General features: G+C 33.4%; 4 protein-coding genes across 4 annotated transcripts; 3 read left to right on the top strand and 1 right to left on the bottom strand.

Annotated features, from left to right (window-relative positions):
• The first annotated feature begins 2235 nt into the window (after positions 1 to 2235).
• LOC102604072 (heat shock factor-binding protein 1) lies at positions 2236 to 5221 on the top strand. Its single transcript, XM_006349750.2, has 5 exons — positions 2236 to 2350; positions 3803 to 3856; positions 4253 to 4276; positions 4359 to 4401; positions 4843 to 5221. Exons 1-5 carry the CDS (start codon positions 2348 to 2350, stop codon positions 4986 to 4988), a joined length of 270 nt encoding a protein of 89 aa, XP_006349812.1. The 5' UTR covers positions 2236 to 2347; the 3' UTR covers positions 4989 to 5221.
• A 5653-nt stretch (positions 5222 to 10874) lies between these two features.
• On the top strand, positions 10875 to 13265 carry LOC102603735 (WAT1-related protein At3g30340-like). The gene is made up of 6 exons (XM_006349749.2): positions 10875 to 11208; positions 11309 to 11371; positions 11664 to 11780; positions 11871 to 12282; positions 12747 to 12898; positions 13012 to 13265. Exons 1-6 carry the CDS (start codon positions 11027 to 11029, stop codon positions 13166 to 13168), a joined length of 1083 nt encoding a protein of 360 aa, XP_006349811.1. The 5' UTR covers positions 10875 to 11026; the 3' UTR covers positions 13169 to 13265.
• Positions 13266 to 14094: 829 nt separating this feature from the next.
• On the bottom strand, positions 14095 to 14523 carry LOC107061031 (uncharacterized). The gene has a single exon (XM_015309722.1). The coding sequence runs from the start codon at positions 14521 to 14523 to the stop codon at positions 14095 to 14097; it is 429 nt and encodes a 142-aa protein (XP_015165208.1).
• A 2556-nt stretch (positions 14524 to 17079) lies between these two features.
• On the top strand, positions 17080 to 21667 carry LOC102603401 (probable protein phosphatase 2C 40). The gene is made up of 4 exons (XM_006349748.2): positions 17080 to 17414; positions 19200 to 20306; positions 20444 to 20708; positions 21284 to 21667. The coding sequence occupies exons 2-4, from the start codon at positions 19206 to 19208 to the stop codon at positions 21409 to 21411; spliced, it is 1494 nt and encodes a 497-aa protein (XP_006349810.1). The 5' UTR covers positions 17080 to 17414; positions 19200 to 19205; the 3' UTR covers positions 21412 to 21667.
• Positions 21668 to 22206: the final 539 nt, after the last annotated feature.

Raw genomic sequence — 22206 nt, 5'->3', positions numbered from 1 at the left:
GGCAAATATATATGTTTAAAATACGGTATTAAATAGTCTAGGCAGGTAATAGGTCCTTATGAAAGTTTAGTATCGCAACAGCAAATCCGACCAAAATTGAAGTATTTTTCAAACCCTTATCCCTAAAAATATTTTACTTAATATCATTCATGATATCTTTTTAGCAAACAACACAAAACCCGTTAATATAAGCAGTAAATACTTGTATCCATAATTTTAATACTAATTAAATACAATATATTTGCCTCTGGATATATTTTATCTAGCGAATGTATCTCGCATATTTTCTTTCTTGTTCGTTTCTCTCTCTCTCATCCCTTTATTTCTCTATATTTGTGTTTTACAATAATGTATTTGTCTATTCAAATATGCATTGATGTATCTAGTATATTTATGTATATCTATAAATACATTGTATTTGCCTGTAGAATGTATTGTGTCTGTCTCCTTTCTCGCTCGCTTATATCTCTCTCGTCCTCTAGTTCTTTGTAATTGTGTTACATACTTTCATGTATTTGTGTATTCAATATCAAATATACATTGATGCATATAATATATTTATGTATATCAATTTTTATCTAATGTATCTAACATTAATTTCATATATTCATTATAAGAAACTTGTGTATTTGATATCAAATATGCATTAATGTATCTAGTATATTTGTGTATATCAATTTCATCCAAGGTATATAATATCAGTTTCATGTATCCATTATAAGAAATGCATTGATACTAAGGGTGTCAAAAATGAGCCCAACTATAGGTAACCCGTCCAAAATTTTAAGGGTTGGACTCAAGATAATTTGAATTGGGTTCAATCTCAACTTATTCAAACTTTAACCCATTTTAAAAGAAGTGAAACTTTCGCATATAGCCACTAAAAAACAACAACTTAATTACGCTTCATAACTATAGTTTGTTAATTACGATTCGTAGATATATATTATAAGGAGGAGAGTGGCGAGTGAGATTAGGAGATGGAGGAGATATGCGAGCGAGAGAGTGGAGAGAGGTGAATTGTATATGTATATCGGTTAGATAATTGTATATATGTAACTGATATACATATGTATTTGAATATCTAGCGTGCAAGATTGTGAGAGAGAGGAGAGAGGCGAGCAAGAGAGCAATAATTTGAATAATTCGCATCTCGTTTGTATAATTCACGGGTACGTTTGTATAATTCACGTGTTTTTGTATAATTGAGTAATATAAAGTGGAATTATACAAATATGATAAAACTCGAAATAACGAATTGATACAAACATAAACATATGAACTTTCAACAATTATACAAATTATATTATACAAATAACATTATATAAATTATATTATACAAAATTCGAAAATGTAACTACACATTTATACAAACTTTAAAAAGTTATACACAAAAAGATTGAATATATATGGTGATAAAATTGAAAAACCAAAGGAAATCATTGTCATATACAAATACAAACCATCACATACGAATACAAATCAAACGAAGAATTGCTAGTTGCGAATTATACAAATGTGGCGAATTATACAAACGGGGTTAATTATACAAACTCGAAGTCAGCCCACGTAATTAATGGTTAATGTTAGTCGCGAGTGGTAATTATAACAAACTATAACTATGATGACTAATTAAGTAGTGTAAGTTTGCTTAACCGCGTAATTTTCCCTTAAAAGAATCCTCAATTGAGCCCAATTTAATCTCCAGTTTCAACCTATTTTAAGACTCTTTATTTGTATTGATGTAATGCATGTTCCTATGTTGAACGTATGAATTACTATATATTTTTTATATTTTAGGATTTATCTATCCATTTTTAATTATTTTTTTCTTGAGTTGAAATTCAAATTGTGGTTATAAAACTTAAATAACAATATATTAAAATTATGAGATTAAACGGGTCAAATTGGGTGGGTCAAGACCCAACCCACTTTTAATCCCATTTAAGCCTAGAGTAAACTTGAGCGGGTCAGAATCCAACCCAATTTCTATTTCAATCAATTTTAATATCTCCAATTTTCAACCCAATCCGCGTATTTGACACCCCTAATTGATACCTCAATTATATAATTACATATCATAAAATATATAGGTAGAAATTTATTTCATGCTTGACACCAAAATTTCACTCTTATTTATTGCAAGTATAAATGAGATTTTTTTCCCAATAATACTATCCGGGTCGGGTCAACAGTAACCCGCTTGATCATTTCAAAATTCAAATTATCAATCCTTTTTAGTTTTCGACCTCCCAATTCTCGTCATTTTTAGGGCGCCCAATTTCCTCTCTGCTAAAAAGCGAATTACAGCAAATCGATCTCTCTATCATCAGAATTCTGAACAAAAATGGTAAATTCATTTATCTATCAATTCTAATTTTCAGTTTTTTCTATGTGCACAGTCCACATTTACTGGATAAATCCAAAAAAAATAAAAATGAAAAAATACGTATTTTTTCGTTCAGATTTAGGGTTTATATAGACTCCGATTTTAATTTGCGTTGTGATCTATTCTCTGCTTCTTGTTTGTTGTCGAAAAGGCGAGAAATTTATTGCATATAATAGGACAGAATAATAAATAAATATTCCTGGTGTTGCTGCATTTGTTTCGGTGTGATTTGTTTTAATCATGTAGAAGTATTAGTAAATTATGATAATTAACAATTTTGTTTGAGCTGAGGGTGTATCGAAACAACCTCTCTGTGCGCAGAGAACCTCCGGAGATGCCACATGTGGGATTACACTGGGTTTGTTGTTAGGAAAATTAACAATTTTCAAGCTGTAAAATTCCATTTTGTTCATTAGAAGTTGAAGTGAATTTTTGTTATTGAGTTGAGTGAGCACATTAAATTAACATGAAAAGCTAAAATTAGAGCTCCCAAAGTGGGAGATGGCTACAGGAATTATCTATTTCCATATTGTTCTACTTGCAGTCATTGCAATTCTCTTTCAAGACAAATTAGAGCTTCGAGGTGGTCCATGTTTTGTTTCATTTAGCTAAAGGTGGACTGGAATTAAAGCAAGTTTGTGGTTATTGAGTTGAGTAAGCATGTTAAAATAACAAGAAAAATAGACAATTAGAGCTCCCAATGACGACTAAGCTTAATCACAACTAGCTGGTATTGCCTACTTATTGTATCTAGTCGCTCTCTTAGTCATTGGATAGTATGGTTGTGAATGTAGTAGGATTTATAATGTGCTGCTGACGTTGCCTTATTTATACAAATGAAAGATTATACCACTTCTGCAATGTCTGAGAGTCTATATTTATGTTCGATTTGTAAGAAGGTGTACCGGGGTGCATTCTGCATCATCTAGTTCCTTATGAAGTCGGAAGTATGGTATTGCGTTTATTTTTGGAACTTGCATATGTTGTTGCTTTGTTGTCACATCTTTTTGTTCCGAGGCTACTTTGTACTTCCTTGTCAGGTATCTTTATTTAGCATTTATTTGCTTGATGGTACGATTTCAATTAAAGTCCCATGCTTTGAATACTTGGAAAAGGATTACCATAGCAAATTCCTTGAGCCACTTTGTTTTGACTTCCATTCAATTGCCTTGAAGAGTTAAACGTAGTGACAATGCAAGTCAAGATAAATATGTTCAATGCTGATTAAGGCATTGAACATCTTAATGAAAGTAGTCCATGTAGAGATACAGGTCGGGTCATTTGATTAATTTATCTAGACCCTTCTCCTTTAGCTTTCGATCTGTAGTTTGTTTTATTCAGATGTGTGTTCATCTGTTGCTGAGCTGCTTTAGTGTCACTCTTCTAAACCTAACTATCACAATTTTCTGGCAGGATGGGCATGACGGTGATAATACAAAACAAAGCACTGCTGATATGACTGTGTTTGTAAGTTTTCTGGCAATGACAACACTAATTTCTTTAATTGATGTTAAGCAGACTAATCTCACTCTGTTGCACTCGTTAACAATCTTTAAAGTTTCTAGTCATCTCAATCTGTCACCACTGAATTATTGAAGCACAATTACTTGGAAAGTTGGAATCAATACTTCTTTTTTTTCCCAATAGAATATTACTCGATTGTGTGATCTTTTCATAAACAGATATAATTATGACACGCAACATGGCCCTGTAAAGAACTAGCTCTATTCATAAATATGGCTTTACCGTGATGCTAATTCCACGACATTTGGTTCAATTTTCATGCACTTGACATATCATACATTTGGTGTCGCTATCCCTTTTTTGGTCTCTAATTCTTACTGTTCTTTCCTCCTCTTCCAGGTCCAGAATCTTCTACAGCAAATGGTGAGTCCAGTCACTTTGCAACCCCTTGGATTCTTCTCACGTATCAATTATAATTGTCTAACTGATATTTTTCTCTTTGCAGCAAACCAGATTCCAGACAATGTCCGAATCAATCATCTCAAAAAATATCCTTTTTTAATTCGATGTTCCCTATCTGATCCATAGTTGCTAATATCAGTGTCATCTAAAATGCATCTAGTTATATGTAGCATCTCGTACAACTCTGAATCTACGAATGTGTTAAGCACCTTCTTGGCTCTGAGGCTGTTGAGTGGTTCATTGTTTCCAGCTTTTCTGTCTTTCAACTATTTAGGTTTGTATACTTTCTGCTGATCCTTCAACATGAATCTAACCTTCTTGTCAGGGTCAGTTTATCAGTGGGTAGGTTTGCTGTTTTCTTATATCTCTTGTTGTCAGTCCTCTCTCACGCTGGTGAGATTTCTCATATTGGAGGGGTTTCATAGCAAACTGTTCCGACTATATCTCTATATTGTACATGGCAATCTACTCTCTTTTATGACATCAAAGCTTGAACAAAATATGTTTAGTCCTTGACAAAGCTGCACTTGACGAGATGGGAAACCGGATTGATGAACTTGAACAGAGCATCAACGATTTGAGAGGTGAAATGGGTCAAGATGGTGCTCCATCGCCTTCAGCATCTTTGAAACCAAAAGAGGATGTGAAGCCAACAGATGATTCTAGTGCATAAGCAAGCAATGATACTCCAAGTTGGCCACGTTTGTTACAATTGTTTTGATTTGAAAGTCTTGTCCCATTTTGTCCATTATGACATTTGGTTGTAATATGATACATAAACTGTGTACATGGATTCTTGGGTTGAAATATTTTGACCTATGCTTTTGGTCATTGTTGAGGTTATTAAAATATGCTCTTACAAGTGGATTTGTTTGAGATAATACTATAATCTATACATTTCTCTGACATGAAACTATTGAATTCTGTTGAACCCATCGACTCGTAATTGGAGCTGCTGCAGGTTCAAAGCACTATATTTGTGGGTGGATACTGAGTCAAGAATGCAGGCACAAGTACTGATTGAAGGACATGCCTTGAGTACTAGACTCCAGGGTGGATAATGTACATTATCATACTTTAAAAGATTCCATCTACTTTTAATATAAGTAAGTGATTGACTACTTTAATTGAACTATTTAACATAACAAAACCTATGCTAGGAACTTATAGTATATATAGGCTTTGACAAAATTGTCTCCAAATGATGTCTGAGTTAAAGTAAGCAGGAAAAATGGTACTCCTTCTGTCCTAATGTAAGACACTTTTCCCTTTTGGTTATCGTAATTATCAGATCCATTATTTTCTACATGACTCCTTTACGATTGTATTTCTTTGTCTTACCCATTGTAGTTATATTATGCTTTATTTGAGCTGAGGTCTATCGAAATCAAACTCTCTACTTTCACTTGGTAAAGAAAGTTGTGAACTCACGGCACACCACCCTCCAAATACCGTACTTGTGAAATTACACTAGGTATGTTATTGTTAAAAAAAGAAAGACATCTTATATTTTGTAACAATTTGATTTTAAAATGCTCAATTTACCCACGATGGAATGATGATTTAGAACCTCAATAATAGCTAATATCTATGACTTAAACTCTGTGCTTAATCAAATACCATCACATAAATAGCATGTTATGTATGGATGTATGTACATATGAATTCAGCCGAATTCGATAACTTTGGTCTACACAGAGTAGCTCAAATAGCTAGTAGGTTTAGTGGTATCTCTATTCCATAATGTTCAAATCTTAAATCCGTCTCCGAAGATGATTGCTTTTAGATTTTAGATGTAGCTCATCTTTATGCTTTAATTATTTTCTCATTTTGGTATGATACTATAATTAGATGATTGATATATAGCAAGGGAAGTGTGTGGTAGTATATTTACTATTTAATTTCCAATTAGAGCTAATTTTGTTTGTTAATATATACCAAACGTGTTATGTGTTTGTCTTTATCTATTTTTGAATTATTGAAGGATGATTCATTTTTCCATATACTGAAGTTCATCTCTTTAATTAAATAAAGCTATATAAAGTATCTTTTGCTACATTATGCATGGAATTTAGACGAATTTGCATGAAAAGAAATATATTTAGCATATAAGTAGGTGTCAAAATCAATAATTTGTACTTTTATAGTCCGAGCAAGAGGTGAATTCAAAATTTAAATTTAATGGATTCAATCTTTTTTAATACGGAAAAGGGTCAAAATTGCTCTTGAACTATGTGAAATAGACCACTTATACCTTTCGTTACATTTTGGGATAAAAAATGCCCCTGCTGTTATCCTAAGAGACCACAAATACCCTCAAGAGTTAACACCCCAAATTTTTATTGACGTGGCAAGCCACGTGGGACTAATCCTTCCACCTAGCGTTGCCAACTAGGATTCACTACAAAAGAACTAGACCTTTAGCGGCAACAACAGTCGCCACAAAAGCCCAAAAAATCGTCACTAAAAGTTTTTAACATTAAATTCTAATTTTGTGTTTTTTTTCTTCATTGTTTTTAAAAAACCAAAAATGATATCGATTAAGTAGGAGTTTTAAGACATTGTATGTTTTATTTTTATGTCATATGTAAATGTATAAAATGTACAATGATGCATTATATAGTAGGAGATTTGAATCGAGAAGTAATTTTGATGATTTTTCGTAATAATATTGCATGTTTTTATTATTGATATTGCAAGTTATTTATTTTAGAAATTAGGTTGCAACCAAAAATTAATTATCATATTTTGTTGTTGAAAAAATAGGTTTTACTAGCGAATGGTTGTTGGAGCCTTAGTCGCCACTAAAAAATCACTCATAACCTTTAGTGGCAATATTTTGGGAATTTGTGGCGACTTTGTCGCCACTAAAGGTCAAGTTCTTTTGTAGTGAATCTTAGTTGGCAATGCTTAGGTGGAGGGATTAGTCCCATGTGGCTTGCCACGTCACTAAAAATTTGGGGTGTTAACTCTTGAGGGTATTTGTGGTCTCCTAGGATAACGGCAGGGGTATTTTTGATCCCAAAATGTAATGGAGGGTATAAGTGGTCTATTTCGCGTAGTTCAGGGGCAATTTTGACCCTTTTCCGTTCTTAATATTAAACTCATTGTACAGCTAAAATCATGAATTCAAATCTATTTTTTTTTTGTAATTTTAGAGCATATTTACGTATACTAAAAATCCCTTTTAACTTTAGAGAGTTTAGATTCGTCCCTCTATGCTTCTTCAATATTAAATAAGTATGAAACTGTTTTCTCCAAGGGTTCAAAGTCATGACGTGTATCTAAACCACACCGTGTATGGAGATTTATTTACTTAGAAATGATCATTTGTGTAGAATTGATCACTTATATATATGATAAATAATATTGGACAAAAAAGTGTGATTATTTTTTGAATTATATTCAAATAGGATGTTTAACTATTTTTATTAATTAAAGTCATTAATGCTTTTAAGCTCTGTATTATCCATTAAATTAAGAAAAGGGGAATTTAATGTGAAAGTTATTAAGTATATATGATGCCACACATTTTGTAAAGTACATGCATTAATAATAATTAGACTGTTACTAAAGTGGATTATTCGAATAACAATATTTTTCTCTTTTAAGGCATCCAATTAAATGATTTACTGCATACTACTCGCAGGAAAAGTGGAGAATCTTCTAAGCCGTTATCGGTACAGAAGCAGAGGCGAATTCAAGATTAAAAAACGAGCATAGTTGTATTATATTCAATACCTATGATGCCGGTGAGAGATGACTGAGAATGAGTTCAATTTAACTCACAAAATTAGTAGCGAAGCTAGAAATTTTATCAAGGGTGTACAAGATTTAACGTATATGTATTAGAAATATAGGATACTATTTGACATTTATACACAAAATAATTTTTCGATAAAGGAATTCAACTTATCATATTTTCTCGGTTGTAGCTCACCCCTGCACAAAAGATTACGCTGAAAGACGTAGTCGATAGATAACATGTGAATATTCCTATACTACCCCTTGTTGGTTTCGAGGGATGGAGGAGGCTAGGTTAGCCAAATAAATCACCCTAAATCCACTTCTTAATTGAAGTATAGAAGGGTTATGTCCTCTAGAGGTATTGGTAATCTTTTATAAATTTTTGACCATTTATTAGTAGAAAAGTAATATTTTGACTTATATACCTAGTATGATTTTCTGACGAAAAATGTCTAGCTGGCTACCCTTTTTTGGTTAGAGCTAACCTCTGTACAAAACTCGTCTTATATCTGCCTCATCGTTGAAGTCCTCAAAGATACTAGTAATATTGACTTTACAAATTACTAGGGTGATTAAGAAAAAAAACATTTGATTTTATATACATTGTATAATAATTCGGAGAAGGATGTTCAACTGACCATTCTTTGTTGCTGATGTTAGCTGGCCCCCTTGCACAAAATACCCTCTAGATGTTATTTTAATCTTGATTAATTCTTGACCATTAATTAGGGCGATAATGCATGGACTTTTAAGAGGCTCCACACACATAAAAGCATAAATGCACATAATTTTGTGTTTCCAGCTCAAAGCATGATTAAGTAACAATAAAGAATATGGATTAAGACAAATGTATGAAAGCAAGTCTATTCTACTTTCCATTGTGAAGAATTTTGATATTACTTTAAAAAGCATTGATGATATAGTTATTTAGAAAGTGGGATGTTTCTATTTAAAACTTTTAAAATTGTACAAGAATTTCAAAATTCTTGTCATACTTTCATTTACCTAATGATTAATGACTTTCAATAATGAAATTCTTACATATAGTATAGCCAAGGCATGGAATAAGATTTGACCTAATAACAAAGGGTTCTCTTATAGATTAAATCAACTAAACTTGCATTGTTCTAACTCACACTCTCATTTTGCCTAGGGGCCACCAATTAATTTTGTTGCTCGGACTGTTCAAAAATGTTATCGCATACATGTGTTTTATGTGCTTTAGTTATCATACTAGTTCATTGTAAGTTATTGTTCTTTCTTTTGTATGTTATGTACTGCTTTCCACAGTGCTATATTTCGTTTATTATCTTTTTCAAACTACTTTGAGATGATTTAATTTACTTGAGTTGAGGGTCTATTAGAAACAACATCTCTATCTTTATGAGGTAGCGGTAACTGGTAAGGTAATGCATACGCTATACCATCCCCGGCCCCCGTTTGTGGAATTACACTGAGTATGCTTTTGTAATTGTAGTTGAGCAACATAGTTAATGAGTCAATAGTGCTCTTGACTTTCTTTTTTCCTTTCTTTCAATAAGTGGTGTTTGAGCCAACTTACATGTTCCTCGACTATTGAATTAACTATCAACCATCTCCCATCAGCGTAGGTGTTGGATAACTCTATCATTCAAGTCACCCAAGATTTTCACCTACTTCGTTGACATTAGGTCACATGCTTGGGTGCCAAGTGTGTCTTGACTATTGAGCTAGATTTTATGAACTAAGCTCAAACAATAGTTTTGAGAGCAACTTACTTAACAAGCTCTAAAAGGATCAATAGATCACACTTTCACGATTCGTATTCATACTGAAAATCAGAATCAAACAGGCTTTTATAATGACATTTCACACGAGATTTTTGTTATCGCGGTTCATTTTGGTTAATTTACGCGTATCGTCCCCCTTATCGATTCATATCAACAGAATTATACTATGTCTGCCTTCTGACTTAAAAAAATTCCTGAGTAGCTGATGCTATTTATCCATTCAGGATATATTTGATGTATTTAAAGTATAGTTTTTATGTTCAATGTTATAATCTGAAGATTCTTTGCTACAAGTTATTTGAAAATAGAATTAGATGCATATTGCATTAGATGCCATATAGTGCTATGTCAAAAGAGAATTATCTTTAGTTGAACCCCACAAGCAAGATGCCATAGACTATTTGAAGTAGTAAACAAAAGAAATATTTTAAAAATAGGCACTTGTCGAGTGTTGACTCACATGTTAAATTATTTTCTAGACACCTCAACTCGTCTCCATTGTGTCAGTTGAACACTCCAACTTACAAAATGATCATCCACACACCTCCCCAAAATTTATGTGTTACATTAGCGTCAGGTGTTCACTAGACACGCTGGGATGAGTTGGAGTGTTTAGTTATCAGTTGAAACCAAGTTGATGTGCACTCTCGAAGTTGGAGTGTTTACTTGTCAGTTGAGACCAAGTTTGAGAGTTTGTTTATGTATTATGCCTTCTTAACTAACTTCAAACCAAGAAAGATGAAAGATCTCCAAAAATAACTTTTCTCCATAAGATGAGCCTGTCAAACATATTGTATGTTGATCTATGTTGCTCGGACTGTCCAAAAATATTGTCGTACTTTTGGAGGATATGACATGCAACCTGATAGCATTTTTGAAGAGTCGGAGCAACATAGGTGTTGATGAACATGTTCGTGCGCTTAGACGATTCTAATATAGTTAACATCTATTGTAAACTGTAAAGTATCAATGAAAAGTAAGGGAAAAAGGGAAATAGTGAAATCTCTCAAGTAAAAAGAAAGAGTATACTTATGTTAAACTAATGTCAAAATCTGTTAAGAGTTGCTAAATTGATGTGATTGCCAGAATTCCCTCTGTCTTCTCTTCACACTCCTTTTTAGTCCTTAAAACACTTTAAATATCTGTCCTTTGCCTCATTTTCATCTTAAAAACACAGAGTAAATTCACTTATAAGATGAAGAGCTATGTGGAATGGTATCCTATCATTATCATGTTGGCGATAGATTTTGCTTTATCGATTTGTAATATACTTCTCAAGAAGATTATCATGGATGGTATGAACCATTTCGTGTTCATCACTTATCGACAGTCCATTTCAACCGTGTTTTTAGCCCCAGTCGCCTTCTTTTTTGAAAGGTATCAAGAATGTTGCTTCCTAATTTTCACTTATTTGATGTATTATGTTACTTGTTATAGAACTTCTTCACTATTTCTTGATGAAAATCTTGATTTTCAGGAATAAAAGGCCTAAACTCACCCCTCAAATCTTGTTCTATCTTTTCTTGAGTGCAATTGTTGGGTAAGTAGAACAAGATTGATATATATCATCTGTCATCTTGTGTCGGAGGGTTATCTCAGAAAGTCACTCTTCTTCTTGATTTCCGTTTTTTCAACAAAGAAAGTGACTTTTTAAGATACGTAACAATCATCTGAGAAATCAACTCTTGTGTCGGATCCTCAACAAATGTACTGCTTTTGGACCATATATCCACATTTTTTAAGAGTTCGACCAACATAGATGCTATAAGTCCTCTGTCTATTTTTTGCTAAAATTTTAGCACCATAGCTTACACCTGTTTTGTTTCTTTCAGGGCATCTCTTACACAATACTTATTCCTTCTTGGCATACAATACACTTCTGCAACATTTGCATGTGCATTTCTCAACATGGTACCAGTGGTAACATTCCTTATGGCATTACTTTTCGGGTATGCTCTCTCGTTGAGTCTCAACGAGTACTAATATAGCTTAAAAAGTTACAAATTTGCGCGTTTCTTTAATCTATGATTATGATGCAGGTTGGAGACAACTAACATAAAAGATAGAAGTGGAAGAGCCAAAGTTATTGGTACATTAATATGCCTTGGAGGTGCCTTTTTACTGACTTTTTACAAAGGCAAACCTTTAATCCACTTTTCACACTTTAAAGATTTATCTCAAACTTTGGAGGAACCTATCAGCTCCTCTAAAAGAAATGTACAATGGATCTTTGGCTCGATGATCTTATTCGCTGGAACTATTTTGTGGTCCTCGTGGTTCCTTATTCAAGCGAAAATTGGGAAGAAATATCCATGTCAGTACTCGAGCACGGTTATTATGACCTTTTTCAGTGCCATACAATCAGCTATCTTAACTTTTTCCACTGATAGAACACTTTCCATTTGGATTCCAAAGGAGAAGATCATTGACATGTTGAGTGTCGTTTATACTGTAAGTACATTTGATTCGAGCAATTTGTTTCGTGAGACTGATGCATATTACAAAAACCTTCTAAAAGTTCTTGAAAACAGCAACTACTACGCTTCAGTATCAAACAAGTTGGAGTTGGCAACTATTAGTTCTTGAAAACTTTTAAATGTTGGTTTCAAGTGTTCATTGGACATGCTAAAATGTGTCCAAGTTATCCATTAACGTCCACAAACATCAAAGAATACGGTACAATGAATAAGTAGAATGAGGATTTGCACCAGTCGAAAAAATGTAGTCCTTTTTCTGAAGTGAAATTACAAGATAAATAACAAGTCACTTCAAAGTTACTATATGATGAATGATAGATTGATTGTCTTACGTCGTTTCATGACTTGTAACTGATTATGATGTCTTCTCCATTACTCATGATCGATAAGTCCAAGATTCTGAGTTAACGACAGAAATGAATTCTTCATGTGTGACAGGGCTTAATAGGCTCAGGACTATGCTTTGTTGGAATGTCGTGGTGTGTTAAGAAGAGGGGACCGGTCTTTACTGCAGCATTCAGTCCTCTTATACAAGTTATGGCAGCTGTGTTAGACGTTCCAATTCTACACGAACAACTCCATCTCGGAAGGTGATTCAACACATTTCAAAACTTTCCTTTTAAGACTATGTTTCAAACTTATTACTAGTCATAAATATCATACAACTAACACATTCTTTCGCGAAATGATGAACATGATACAGTGTGATTGGATCTGTTATTGTAATCCTCGGACTATACTTTTTACTATGGGGCAAGGCTAAAGAAATGCAGAAAGTTTCTCAAGAAACTGAAGAGAAAAAGGAAAAAGAGTTAAATTTCCAAGTTCATGAAGCTAATGATGAACCAGATATACCTTGATATCAGTATTTCAATCTTTTCTTTGAACTAAGTTCTTTTTTTTTTCGAAAAAAAAATGTAACTTTTGTTCTGTAAGAAAAAAGTTTGAGAACTAACTTCATAGAACATCTTTTAAATTTGTCAATTGCAATGTTCAAGAATCAAAATCTATACCTTAATTGAATGTACATAAAAGATTCTTGCACATAAAAAAGATTTATATAGTAGCAAGTTATAATTATCATTTTGAAAAAATACAAATACAATATGCTAGCTGCATTTGTGGTACTTGTTGGACTAAGTCTGCATTAATTCCAAGAAACTTTAGGTTTTCCGAGACAACTTTCTTTCATGTGATTTTAGGTCTATCTCGTCCCTTTTTAACACCTTTAGTAACCATAGCTTACAGAACGGTATATTTCTAGGTCGATGCAAGACATGACCAAACCATCTAAAGGTTTTCCGAGACAACTTTCTTTCATGTGATTTTAGGTCTATCTCGTCCCTTTTTAACACCTTTAGTAACCATAGCTTACAGAACCGGTATATTTCTAGGTCGATGCAAGACATGACCAAACCATCTAAAGGTTTTCCGAGACAACTTTCTTTCATGTGATTTTAGGTCTATCTCGTCCCTTTTTAACACCTTTAGTAACCATAGCTTATAGACCGGTATATTTGTAGGTCGATGCAAGATATGATCAAACCATCTAAAATTACAATACTACACCAATTCAACAAAAGTCTTCTCATTACAAGAGATTCAATAAAGTGAAAAAACAGGAAAACATGAAAAAAGTAAAAGAAACAATGCTAAAGTACACTAAGATACTTATTCATAACATGGAATAAAACTTTTAGCAACTTCCTCACATTTCAGCTTTGTTGAACTTTTATGTAGACCATAGATAATATTATGTTTTGAACTCATGATATTCTGAAAGAATTTAAATTCTGGATCCGCCTTTGTTAGTCTGAATAGTGCTTGTTGTGCCTTTCTTCTCTCCATGTCCTCGTGGTAGCGGCTCGTGGTGTTCAATATCATCATTAATGTCCAAATGAACACCAGGGTCATTAGTACAATAGCTACCACCTAACATGATGGAATTGTTGAGAGATTGAAAATTGCTATTTACATATGTTTTCAACACTTCATTTTCCTCCGATGAATTGCCCTCAATGCCTACTTTCTCTTCCATCTCACCGCGCAAACTAGCTCCCACATTGGTTCCAGCCAGAGTGATGATCCTGGTGCCATGATCATCGTCATCACTCTGGCTCGAGTCACCTAGTGCAGCCTTATTACGAACATTTTTAAGGCTGCCTAGGCGTTTCGTTAGATCAGAGATCATGTTCTTGATCTCATTATTAGCCATTGCTTTTATTTTTTTGATCAAAAGGGGGAAATAATGAGAGACTTGACAAGAATTTTGTATGCAATGAACATAATTTGGAAATTGCTTTGGATTTTAAAGACAATGTTGTTTTGAGGGACTAAATGCCTTACTTATTTGACAATATAAGAATTTCTTCTAAATATTCTTGGAAATTAAAAGAAAAAAAAAACAAGAAAAGTATTGCTTGTTAAAGGGTTTTGTTATCTCTTCAAATTGAAATTTCACTATATTGAGAGGCGAATTTTACGAATTTTAAGTCAGTCTATGTAAAACACCACTACTCTTTTCAACATGCCATACAGACATGCACGCGTTATAACCAATGTTTGCACTTGCACTATGTGAAGGGAAAAAACTTACTTATGTCGGGTGTTACACCAAATCAATAATAGCATGCCACGTGTATGGTATATACACGTATACTATCACTTTAATTTATCGTATAACCTTGACAAATTAATTAATGTCGTTTGATGTGAACATCGACAACATTAAATTGATGAAAGAAAAGGGTGTGAACCTTGGATTGAAGAAGGATTTATTCAATATCCATATCGCAGCCTCATTTAATTTGAATTCACGTTATGTAAGACCGTTAAAGAAGAAACACTTCGTACGAAGAATTTTTTTCTAAATTCATAAGTCATGAGACAATATTATGACATTATTGTTTTTGGAACAAAAACACATGCTAAAACAGTAAACACAATGTGGTACCTACACAATATATTTAGACGAGATTTATGATGATTTGGTGTCCAATGGATGTATCTTACTTTAGCATCTTTATTTAACTTTATGTTATTGGTTTCTAAGTTTCCTACTTTTTATAAGCTTAGTTTGATAATTTATTTATTTCATCTATGATATGTTAAATTAATTTATTTCGTTCTGTTCGAAATAATTTATTCATTCATGATATCGCATCCATTACATCCATGGTACCTCGACTTAATTTATTCCTATTCAACCCAAAACTAGCTCTAATTAAATATAAAATATCACTTAAACTTATAATACGATAATCGAAATATTAACAACGAAAAATCATTGCATATGTTGGTAGCTTAAATGGGCTGATTAACACATGAGACATTGGGCCAAGACTTGGAATGAATTGATGGGCCTGTACTACAACAATTAGCCCAACATGGTTCCTTCCCCTCACTTCCACCTGGACGGTAAGCTTTCGTTTGATAATGAATTTTGAAGTTGAAACTTAAAAATTCGTTGAGACCGAATTGTTTATTTGTTGATTTATGATATAATTATTTGAATATTTATGTCTTGGAGAAAATATAGAGTTACATGTCTCAAAATGTATTTTTATCTTAATTGACCTATGTGAGTCATGGTAAATCGAAAAATACTCATTTATTTTTTATTAAAGGTCTCGAGTTACCTTTATTAGGAGTGTTTTATCTTTAATATAGGATTTTCTGGCTTGCCAAATTTTGTTGGGTTCTAATATAAATATAGTTGTATTTTTATTTTATTTTTTTAAAAGGAAAAAACAAAAGGTGGAAATAGAAAGTTATAAATATCTTAAATCTTCTAAAAGGTGTTGAGAAGGATGGGTGGAGGTAGAGGCATAAAATCTTTTCTCCATAATTTTTGTGGGGCATAGAAATCTGATTATTAATAGTGGTATGAATAGGAAAATATACATGTAATTTAATTTAATTTAATATAAAAAATTATTTATTATTCTTTCTTGATATGAATTCTTACTAAGTTTTAAGCACAAACGGTAAAATAGTTGAAAAATCCTTTTAATTAAATATTTATGTAATGAGCGTGTAAAAGAGAAATAAGATAGATAATTTTAAGATAGACTGGTCTTAGATTAAGATACAAATGATGATTATCTAATCTCACAAACGGTTCCCAATTAAATATTTTCTTAAGAAGAGTGTAAAAGAGAAACAATTTAGATAATTAGAGATAGTGGAGTCTTGAGTTATTGATAGTGATTATTTAATCTTACAAAATAAAATGTGATAAGATAAGGTAGAATATAATAGAAACAAACACGAGAGAAATGAATTATCTACTCTTAACGACCTAATCAAGACCCTTTATTCTGAACTAAAAAAGCAAAATCAATCAAATCTTCCTAAGTAAAATTCGAATATAGTGGCTAAGCCAAAATTTCCACTAAAAAAAATAAAGAAGTAAACACACAAATAAGTCTAGAAATTCAACATTTACGATATATACATAAAAAAAAAAGTTTTAATTTTATATATACATAGTAATTTTTCGTCAAAGAGAATTTAGACTAACCACCTGAGTTACCACTACCTCATTCTGCCCCTATTTGAACCTAGAACCCATCAACAACAAGGAACTACATGAAAATCGATCTCATAGAATTCAATTCTAAATATCAATGCATAACTAATACATACGAACTCGAAGCTTCCTTCGAAGTATTTTTCGAGATATAATACTACTTTTGAAATATTCGACACGGACTAAAGGGCATTTTAAATCTCCAAAAAAAAAAAGAGGAGTCCAAAAGTAGAGAAACTCTACAAAAAAAGCCGCACTTTTTTCTTCTTCTCCTTTTTTTCATCAATCACAATCAAACTACTGTAACAAAATTACCACCATTGATGAAGTGAAGTGAAGTGAATCTCTCATATACAGAATTTTGACTTTTTTTTCCCTCTCCATAAACGTCATCCATAGAAATTTTCTCCAATCGAGCCGCCCCATTTTTGTTTTTTTCTTTTCCATTTAATAAACGCTTCTTCACCATCCAAATTATCAGAAACTTCTTTTCTCTTCTGATTGTTCCATTTCAGCTTCTGGGTGTTTCTCTTATCTGGGTTTTAGGCTTTTAGCATTGAGGATTCAAGAAAAAGGTTAGTTTTTAGTTTCAATTTTATACTGGTTTTGGTTAATTTATCAGTTCTTTTCTGTTTTTGAGTTAACGGGGTTAGGTGTAAATTTGCTTGTTTTGTGATTCATGAGAGATTAGATTTGTGGGATGAATTGATTTTGGATTGTTCATAGTATCTTGGGATGTATTATCTTGAAAATGGTGAAATTCTCTGAAAAAGATTTGCTTTTTATGGCGTTTAGTGTTTTGCTTCTTAGTGTGGGCATGTCTTGTTGGAATGGTGGAGTTGCTCCTTTAATGATATGTTGGTTTACTGAGGTCAAGACGCTAAAACAGCCTCTTAGATGGGGGGATGTAGTAGGTACCTGTGTAATTAGTCGAGGTGTGGACAAGAGTTTACTTTCATATAGGAGATTTTGGATTGTTAATAGTATATTGGATATATAATCTTGAAAATGATGAATTTCTCTAAAAAAGAATTGTTTTCTTTATGACATTTAGTATTTTGCTTATTAGTAATGGTACAGTTGCTCTTTTAGTGATATGCTGGTCCATGAGCTAAAGATGTCGAAACAACTGAAGGTTGTGCACAATTTATGACAAAGAACCTAGTATTTGCCTATTAAAATCTGTAAAAAAAATTCATTTGTTGTTGTGCTGGCGGGAGGTAGTAGGTACTTTGTGGAATTAGTTGAGGTGCGGGCCAGCTGGTCCGGACACCTCGGAGAAAAAAAGGAGAAGATGAAGAGAGTGAATGAAATTGTTTTCTTTAGTCTTAGACGACGGCTATCTCAATTCTCAATATAGAAGCTCTTAATTCTCAGTATGTGGGATGACTTGGCTATATGAATCCATTTTCTATTCAATTTCATATATCCCAATAAGCCATCTTAGTTCCTAACTCTTAACCAAATATATAACAGAGGTCTAGAGAAAGCTGCAAGCAATAGGATTTCACCAATCCTCCCTTTCCTATAGAAAAGAGCATGATGGCTATTTGGATGGATTTAAAAGTTGTAGTGATGCATGTTTGTTTCTATAGGCTTTCACATTTTTAGTTTGATTGAGGAGGGTGTTGAGGTTGAGTATTCGGGTCGAAGATTAGTAGTAAATAGTTTCTCGTCTTGTCTCTCCTACTAGCAGTATTAGTATTATTTTTGATATTTTTATTATTTTACTTTTTCCGTATTTCTCATTCATAGTTTTCTATTACTACTTGTTATCTCTTATGGCTCTATTTTCTTACTATCATGTTGTTATTTCTGCTTATGTCTTCATAGATGTTGTATTTTTGCTTTCCTTGAGCCGAGGGTATATCGGAAACAACCTCTCTACCTGCCAAGGTAGGGGTATGACTGTATTATCATGAATAGTTCTGCAAAATTGTGTTGTTTGAAAACTTCTTCTAGCCATTTTAGTTGAGAATTTTTCCATCACCCCATTAAGGATAAGCCAAGCGGGGTTATTTTACTTGTTATATTGCCCTTTCGATCTTTTTATTTCAAAACACTTGTTGATGTATTATTTCTACCTGATTAATTTCTACTTCATGAGAAATTATCTGAATTCTCTCCTCAGTAAGGATAAGAAAAACTGGAGTTTTTTTTTGTTGACCAGCTGCTTTGTCCATCCAGGGTGCAATCATTTGTCTAATAATTTAAATTTAAAAGTAGTTGAGAGTGTCTAGTAATGATATCATGAAGATTCTTGACATACACATTCACATCAAATAAAAACCGTTTTTGCAATAATTCTAGCATAGTATTGTCAGTGTAGCAACTGATGGAGATTGTTGACTTGTTTCTAGGCACAAATGATGGGTGGACAATCAATAGCTGATTCAGGAGGGCAAATCAAAATAAGTTTCGGATATCACTGTAATAACAGCACAGATGATTCTGGTGAGGAATCAGATGGTATTGACGTGCGTCCTGGAAGTAAACTTCGAAGAGCCAACAGTTCCTTCTCTTGCCTGTCTGGGGCAGCTCTAAGTGCCAATGCCACACTAGCTAACACAAATATTTGCAATGGATTGTTTGGGGCTGAGATACTGCCAGCACTGGATTCACCTACTTCATTCCGACGGATACCCTCTTCTCCGTCGTTCTCAAAGTTGGATTTATTATCATCTTCTTTTCAGAGTAGCTTGTCAAACTTAAGTTGTAGTCCATCCTCTCCAAGTGAGCTAGCTGAAGACAATTCATCTTCATTGAGATCCACGAGTGCTCCTTCTAGGTGTGAAGGCTTCCTTAATGCAACAGAAGTTAAAATTGCTGGTGGTGCAGCAGGTGAAGACAGAGTCCAGGCTGTTTGTTCAGAAGAGAACGACTCGCTCTTCTGTGGCATATATGATGGATTTAATGGAAGAGACGCAGCTGATTTTCTGGCTGGAACATTGTACGAAACAATTAGGCATTACCTTGGTTTATTAGACTGCGAACTCGAGCGAGAGTCTAAAGTTTCTGATCGCGTGGGTTTTTATGGGCTTCCTTATTTAGAGGTGGAAAAGTCATGTACGTCTTTTAAGCAAAGGGTTCTTAATAGTCTGGAACAGGCTCTTATTCAAGCTGAGAATGATTTCCTTCACATGGTTGAACAAGAAATGGATAACCGCCCTGACTTAGTGTCAATTGGATCCTGTGTATTAGTGGTGCTTCTACTCGGGAAGAACATGTATGTGCTCAATGCAGGAGACAGTCGAGCTGTATTGGCAACTTATGGTGAAGGCATTGATGCTAATAGTGATGGAAGGTTGCAAGCTGTGCAGCTGACTGTTAGTCATACTGTCGATGATGAATCTGAAAGAATTCAACTATTAAAGAATCATCCTGAAGATCCCTCAACAATCGTGGGTGGGAAAGTTAAGGGAAGGCTTAAGGTTACTCGGGCACTTGGAGTGGGTTACTTGAAAAAGGTGCAACTTCTACTACCTCCGTCCATTTTGACTGAATTTCAGTTGTGGCATCATGTTGGTTCCAACATTAATACAATCTTTTCTTTTTTTGCTTCTTACTTATTAGGAAGGTTAACACTTCCATTTTCTTATTTCAGAAGAGTATGAATGATGCTTTGATGGGAATTCTTCGTGTCCGGAATCTAGTTAGTCCACCATATGTTACTGTACAGCCGTCTCGGACTGTACATGAAATATCTAGTTCTGATCACTTTGTTGTACTTGGAAGCGATGGTCTATTTGACTTCTTCAACAACGATGATGTTGTAAAGCTTGTCCATTCTTACATTCAACGTTACCCTTTTGGTGATCCATCCAAATTTCTTGTGGAGCAACTTGTCATGCGAGCTGCAGATTGTGCAGGTATGACATATGCATCATACTCTCTCCATTTGACCACATCTACTTTCATGTAATTTAATCAAATAGTATACATTAGACCACTATTTCGACTGTCAGCACGTTGGTAATCTTCCATCCTTACAGTACACAACAAAGTCAAATGAAACCACATTATATTATACACACAACATGGCACATAGCCACATATTAATCATTTTTTTAGTTGCTAGTTAATGCAGTGATATCAGCAAAAGAGTACTTACTCCGTTTTAATTTGTTTGTCTTACTTTCCTTTTTAGTCCATTTAAAAAAGAATGTCTCTTTATCTTTTTTGACGACTCCTTAATTCAAACTTTCCACATAGCATGTTAAGACCACAAGATTAAAAGGCATTTTGGTACATTATGCATATCTTTAGTTTAAGATCACAAGATTCAAAAGTCTTCTTTACTTAAACTCTTTAAGTGAAAACCAGTTAAATAAATTGAGACGGAGGGAGTACTAAATGTTGTGTTGATGATCCTCTGAGGTTGTATCAAGTAATATTGTGGATATGCTCGTCGAAAAGAATATGAAGTAACTGCATACATTTGCAGGCTTTAGTAAGGAAGAGTTGATGAGCATACCAGCTGGGAGGAGGAGGAAATATCATGATGATGTGACAGTAATGGTGATAATCCTGGGAATGAACAAACGTACCTCAAAAGCATCGACTCGTCTATAAGTTTTGTCAATCTGAAGAACAATTTTGTCAATTTCATTTCATATTATTTTGTATTTTGACCTCAAAGTAAGGAAACCGAGGCCCCGGAGAGAAGGAGAGGAGGTGGTTATTTTGCTTATAGTAGAAGGTTTATGTTATTCACCATTTTTCAATTTGTTTGAAATTGTTCTTCAAAACACCTTTATTTCATTTGTAATCTATGTATAGTGTTGCTCATCATTTTCATGAATAAGAGGAAGTGTTGGAATTTCTTTGAGCATTTTAGAATTGGTTCTCACTTTCATTTCATTTGGTATGATGATGACATGAGTTAAGTTTAAATGAAGTAGTGACGATTTATATTGATGATCCAACTTGCTTTAAATTGAGGCATGTTTGTTTCTTTTATGAAACCAGGTGAATTTCTCTTTTCATTCATCTAAGTTCTGGTGAATATAGTTACTTGATACTTATGTTGATGACAAATATCAGGTATTTGGTTCATTATATGAGGTTGATATCAAACTAGTTGAAACGTCATCGTTATAAAATATGATTATATTCCAATTTTAAGCTATCAAAAGAGTCTTACTACTAACAATCATAACCAATGGTTGAAGTAGACAGCCTTTGCCTTCTTTTTTGTTCTTAAATGATTCTTGACCTTTCAAGTTTGTGAAGGTTATCTATCAAAAAATAAATTTGGTCAGCTCTTTGGATTTATTCCTTGTCTAAATAAGAAGATATTATTTCATGTGAAGCTAAAAAAAAGATTATGTTTTCAACCAGCCCCACCCCCACCCCCCAACCCCCAAT

The sequence above is a fragment of the Solanum tuberosum genome, unplaced genomic scaffold (genome assembly GCF_000226075.1).
Source record: "Solanum tuberosum cultivar DM 1-3 516 R44 unplaced genomic scaffold, SolTub_3.0 scf00114, whole genome shotgun sequence".
Lineage (NCBI taxonomy): Eukaryota > Viridiplantae > Streptophyta > Magnoliopsida > Solanales > Solanaceae > Solanum > Solanum tuberosum.
This window is presented reverse-complemented; position numbering and strand designations above follow the sequence as displayed.

What these genes read in the sequence shown, in the direction of transcription:
- LOC102604072 (XM_006349750.2), top strand. An exon ending in CTGCTGATATGACTGTGTTT is followed by an intron (nt 3,857 to 4,252) that starts GTAAGTTTTCTG and finishes CTCCTCTTCCAG; the next exon opens with GTCCAGAATCTTCTACAGCA. An exon ending in AGAATCTTCTACAGCAAATG is followed by an intron (nt 4,277 to 4,358) that starts GTGAGTCCAGTC and finishes TTCTCTTTGCAG; the next exon opens with CAAACCAGATTCCAGACAAT.
- LOC102603735 (XM_006349749.2), top strand. Translation starts at nt 11,027, where the DNA reads ATGAAGAGCTATGTGGAATGGTATCCTATCATTATCATGTTGGCGATA. An exon ending in TGTTGAGTGTCGTTTATACT is followed by an intron (nt 12,283 to 12,746) that starts GTAAGTACATTT and finishes CATGTGTGACAG; the next exon opens with GGCTTAATAGGCTCAGGACT. An exon ending in GAACAACTCCATCTCGGAAG is followed by an intron (nt 12,899 to 13,011) that starts GTGATTCAACAC and finishes AACATGATACAG; the next exon opens with TGTGATTGGATCTGTTATTG.
- LOC102603401 (XM_006349748.2), top strand. Translation starts at nt 19,206, where the DNA reads ATGATGGGTGGACAATCAATAGCTGATTCAGGAGGGCAAATCAAAATA. An exon ending in GAGTGGGTTACTTGAAAAAG is followed by an intron (nt 20,307 to 20,443) that starts GTGCAACTTCTA and finishes TTCTTATTTCAG; the next exon opens with AAGAGTATGAATGATGCTTT. An exon ending in GCGAGCTGCAGATTGTGCAG is followed by an intron (nt 20,709 to 21,283) that starts GTATGACATATG and finishes ATACATTTGCAG; the next exon opens with GCTTTAGTAAGGAAGAGTTG.
- LOC107061031 (XM_015309722.1), bottom strand. Translation starts at nt 14,523, where the DNA reads ATGGCTAATAATGAGATCAAGAACATGATCTCTGATCTAACGAAACGC.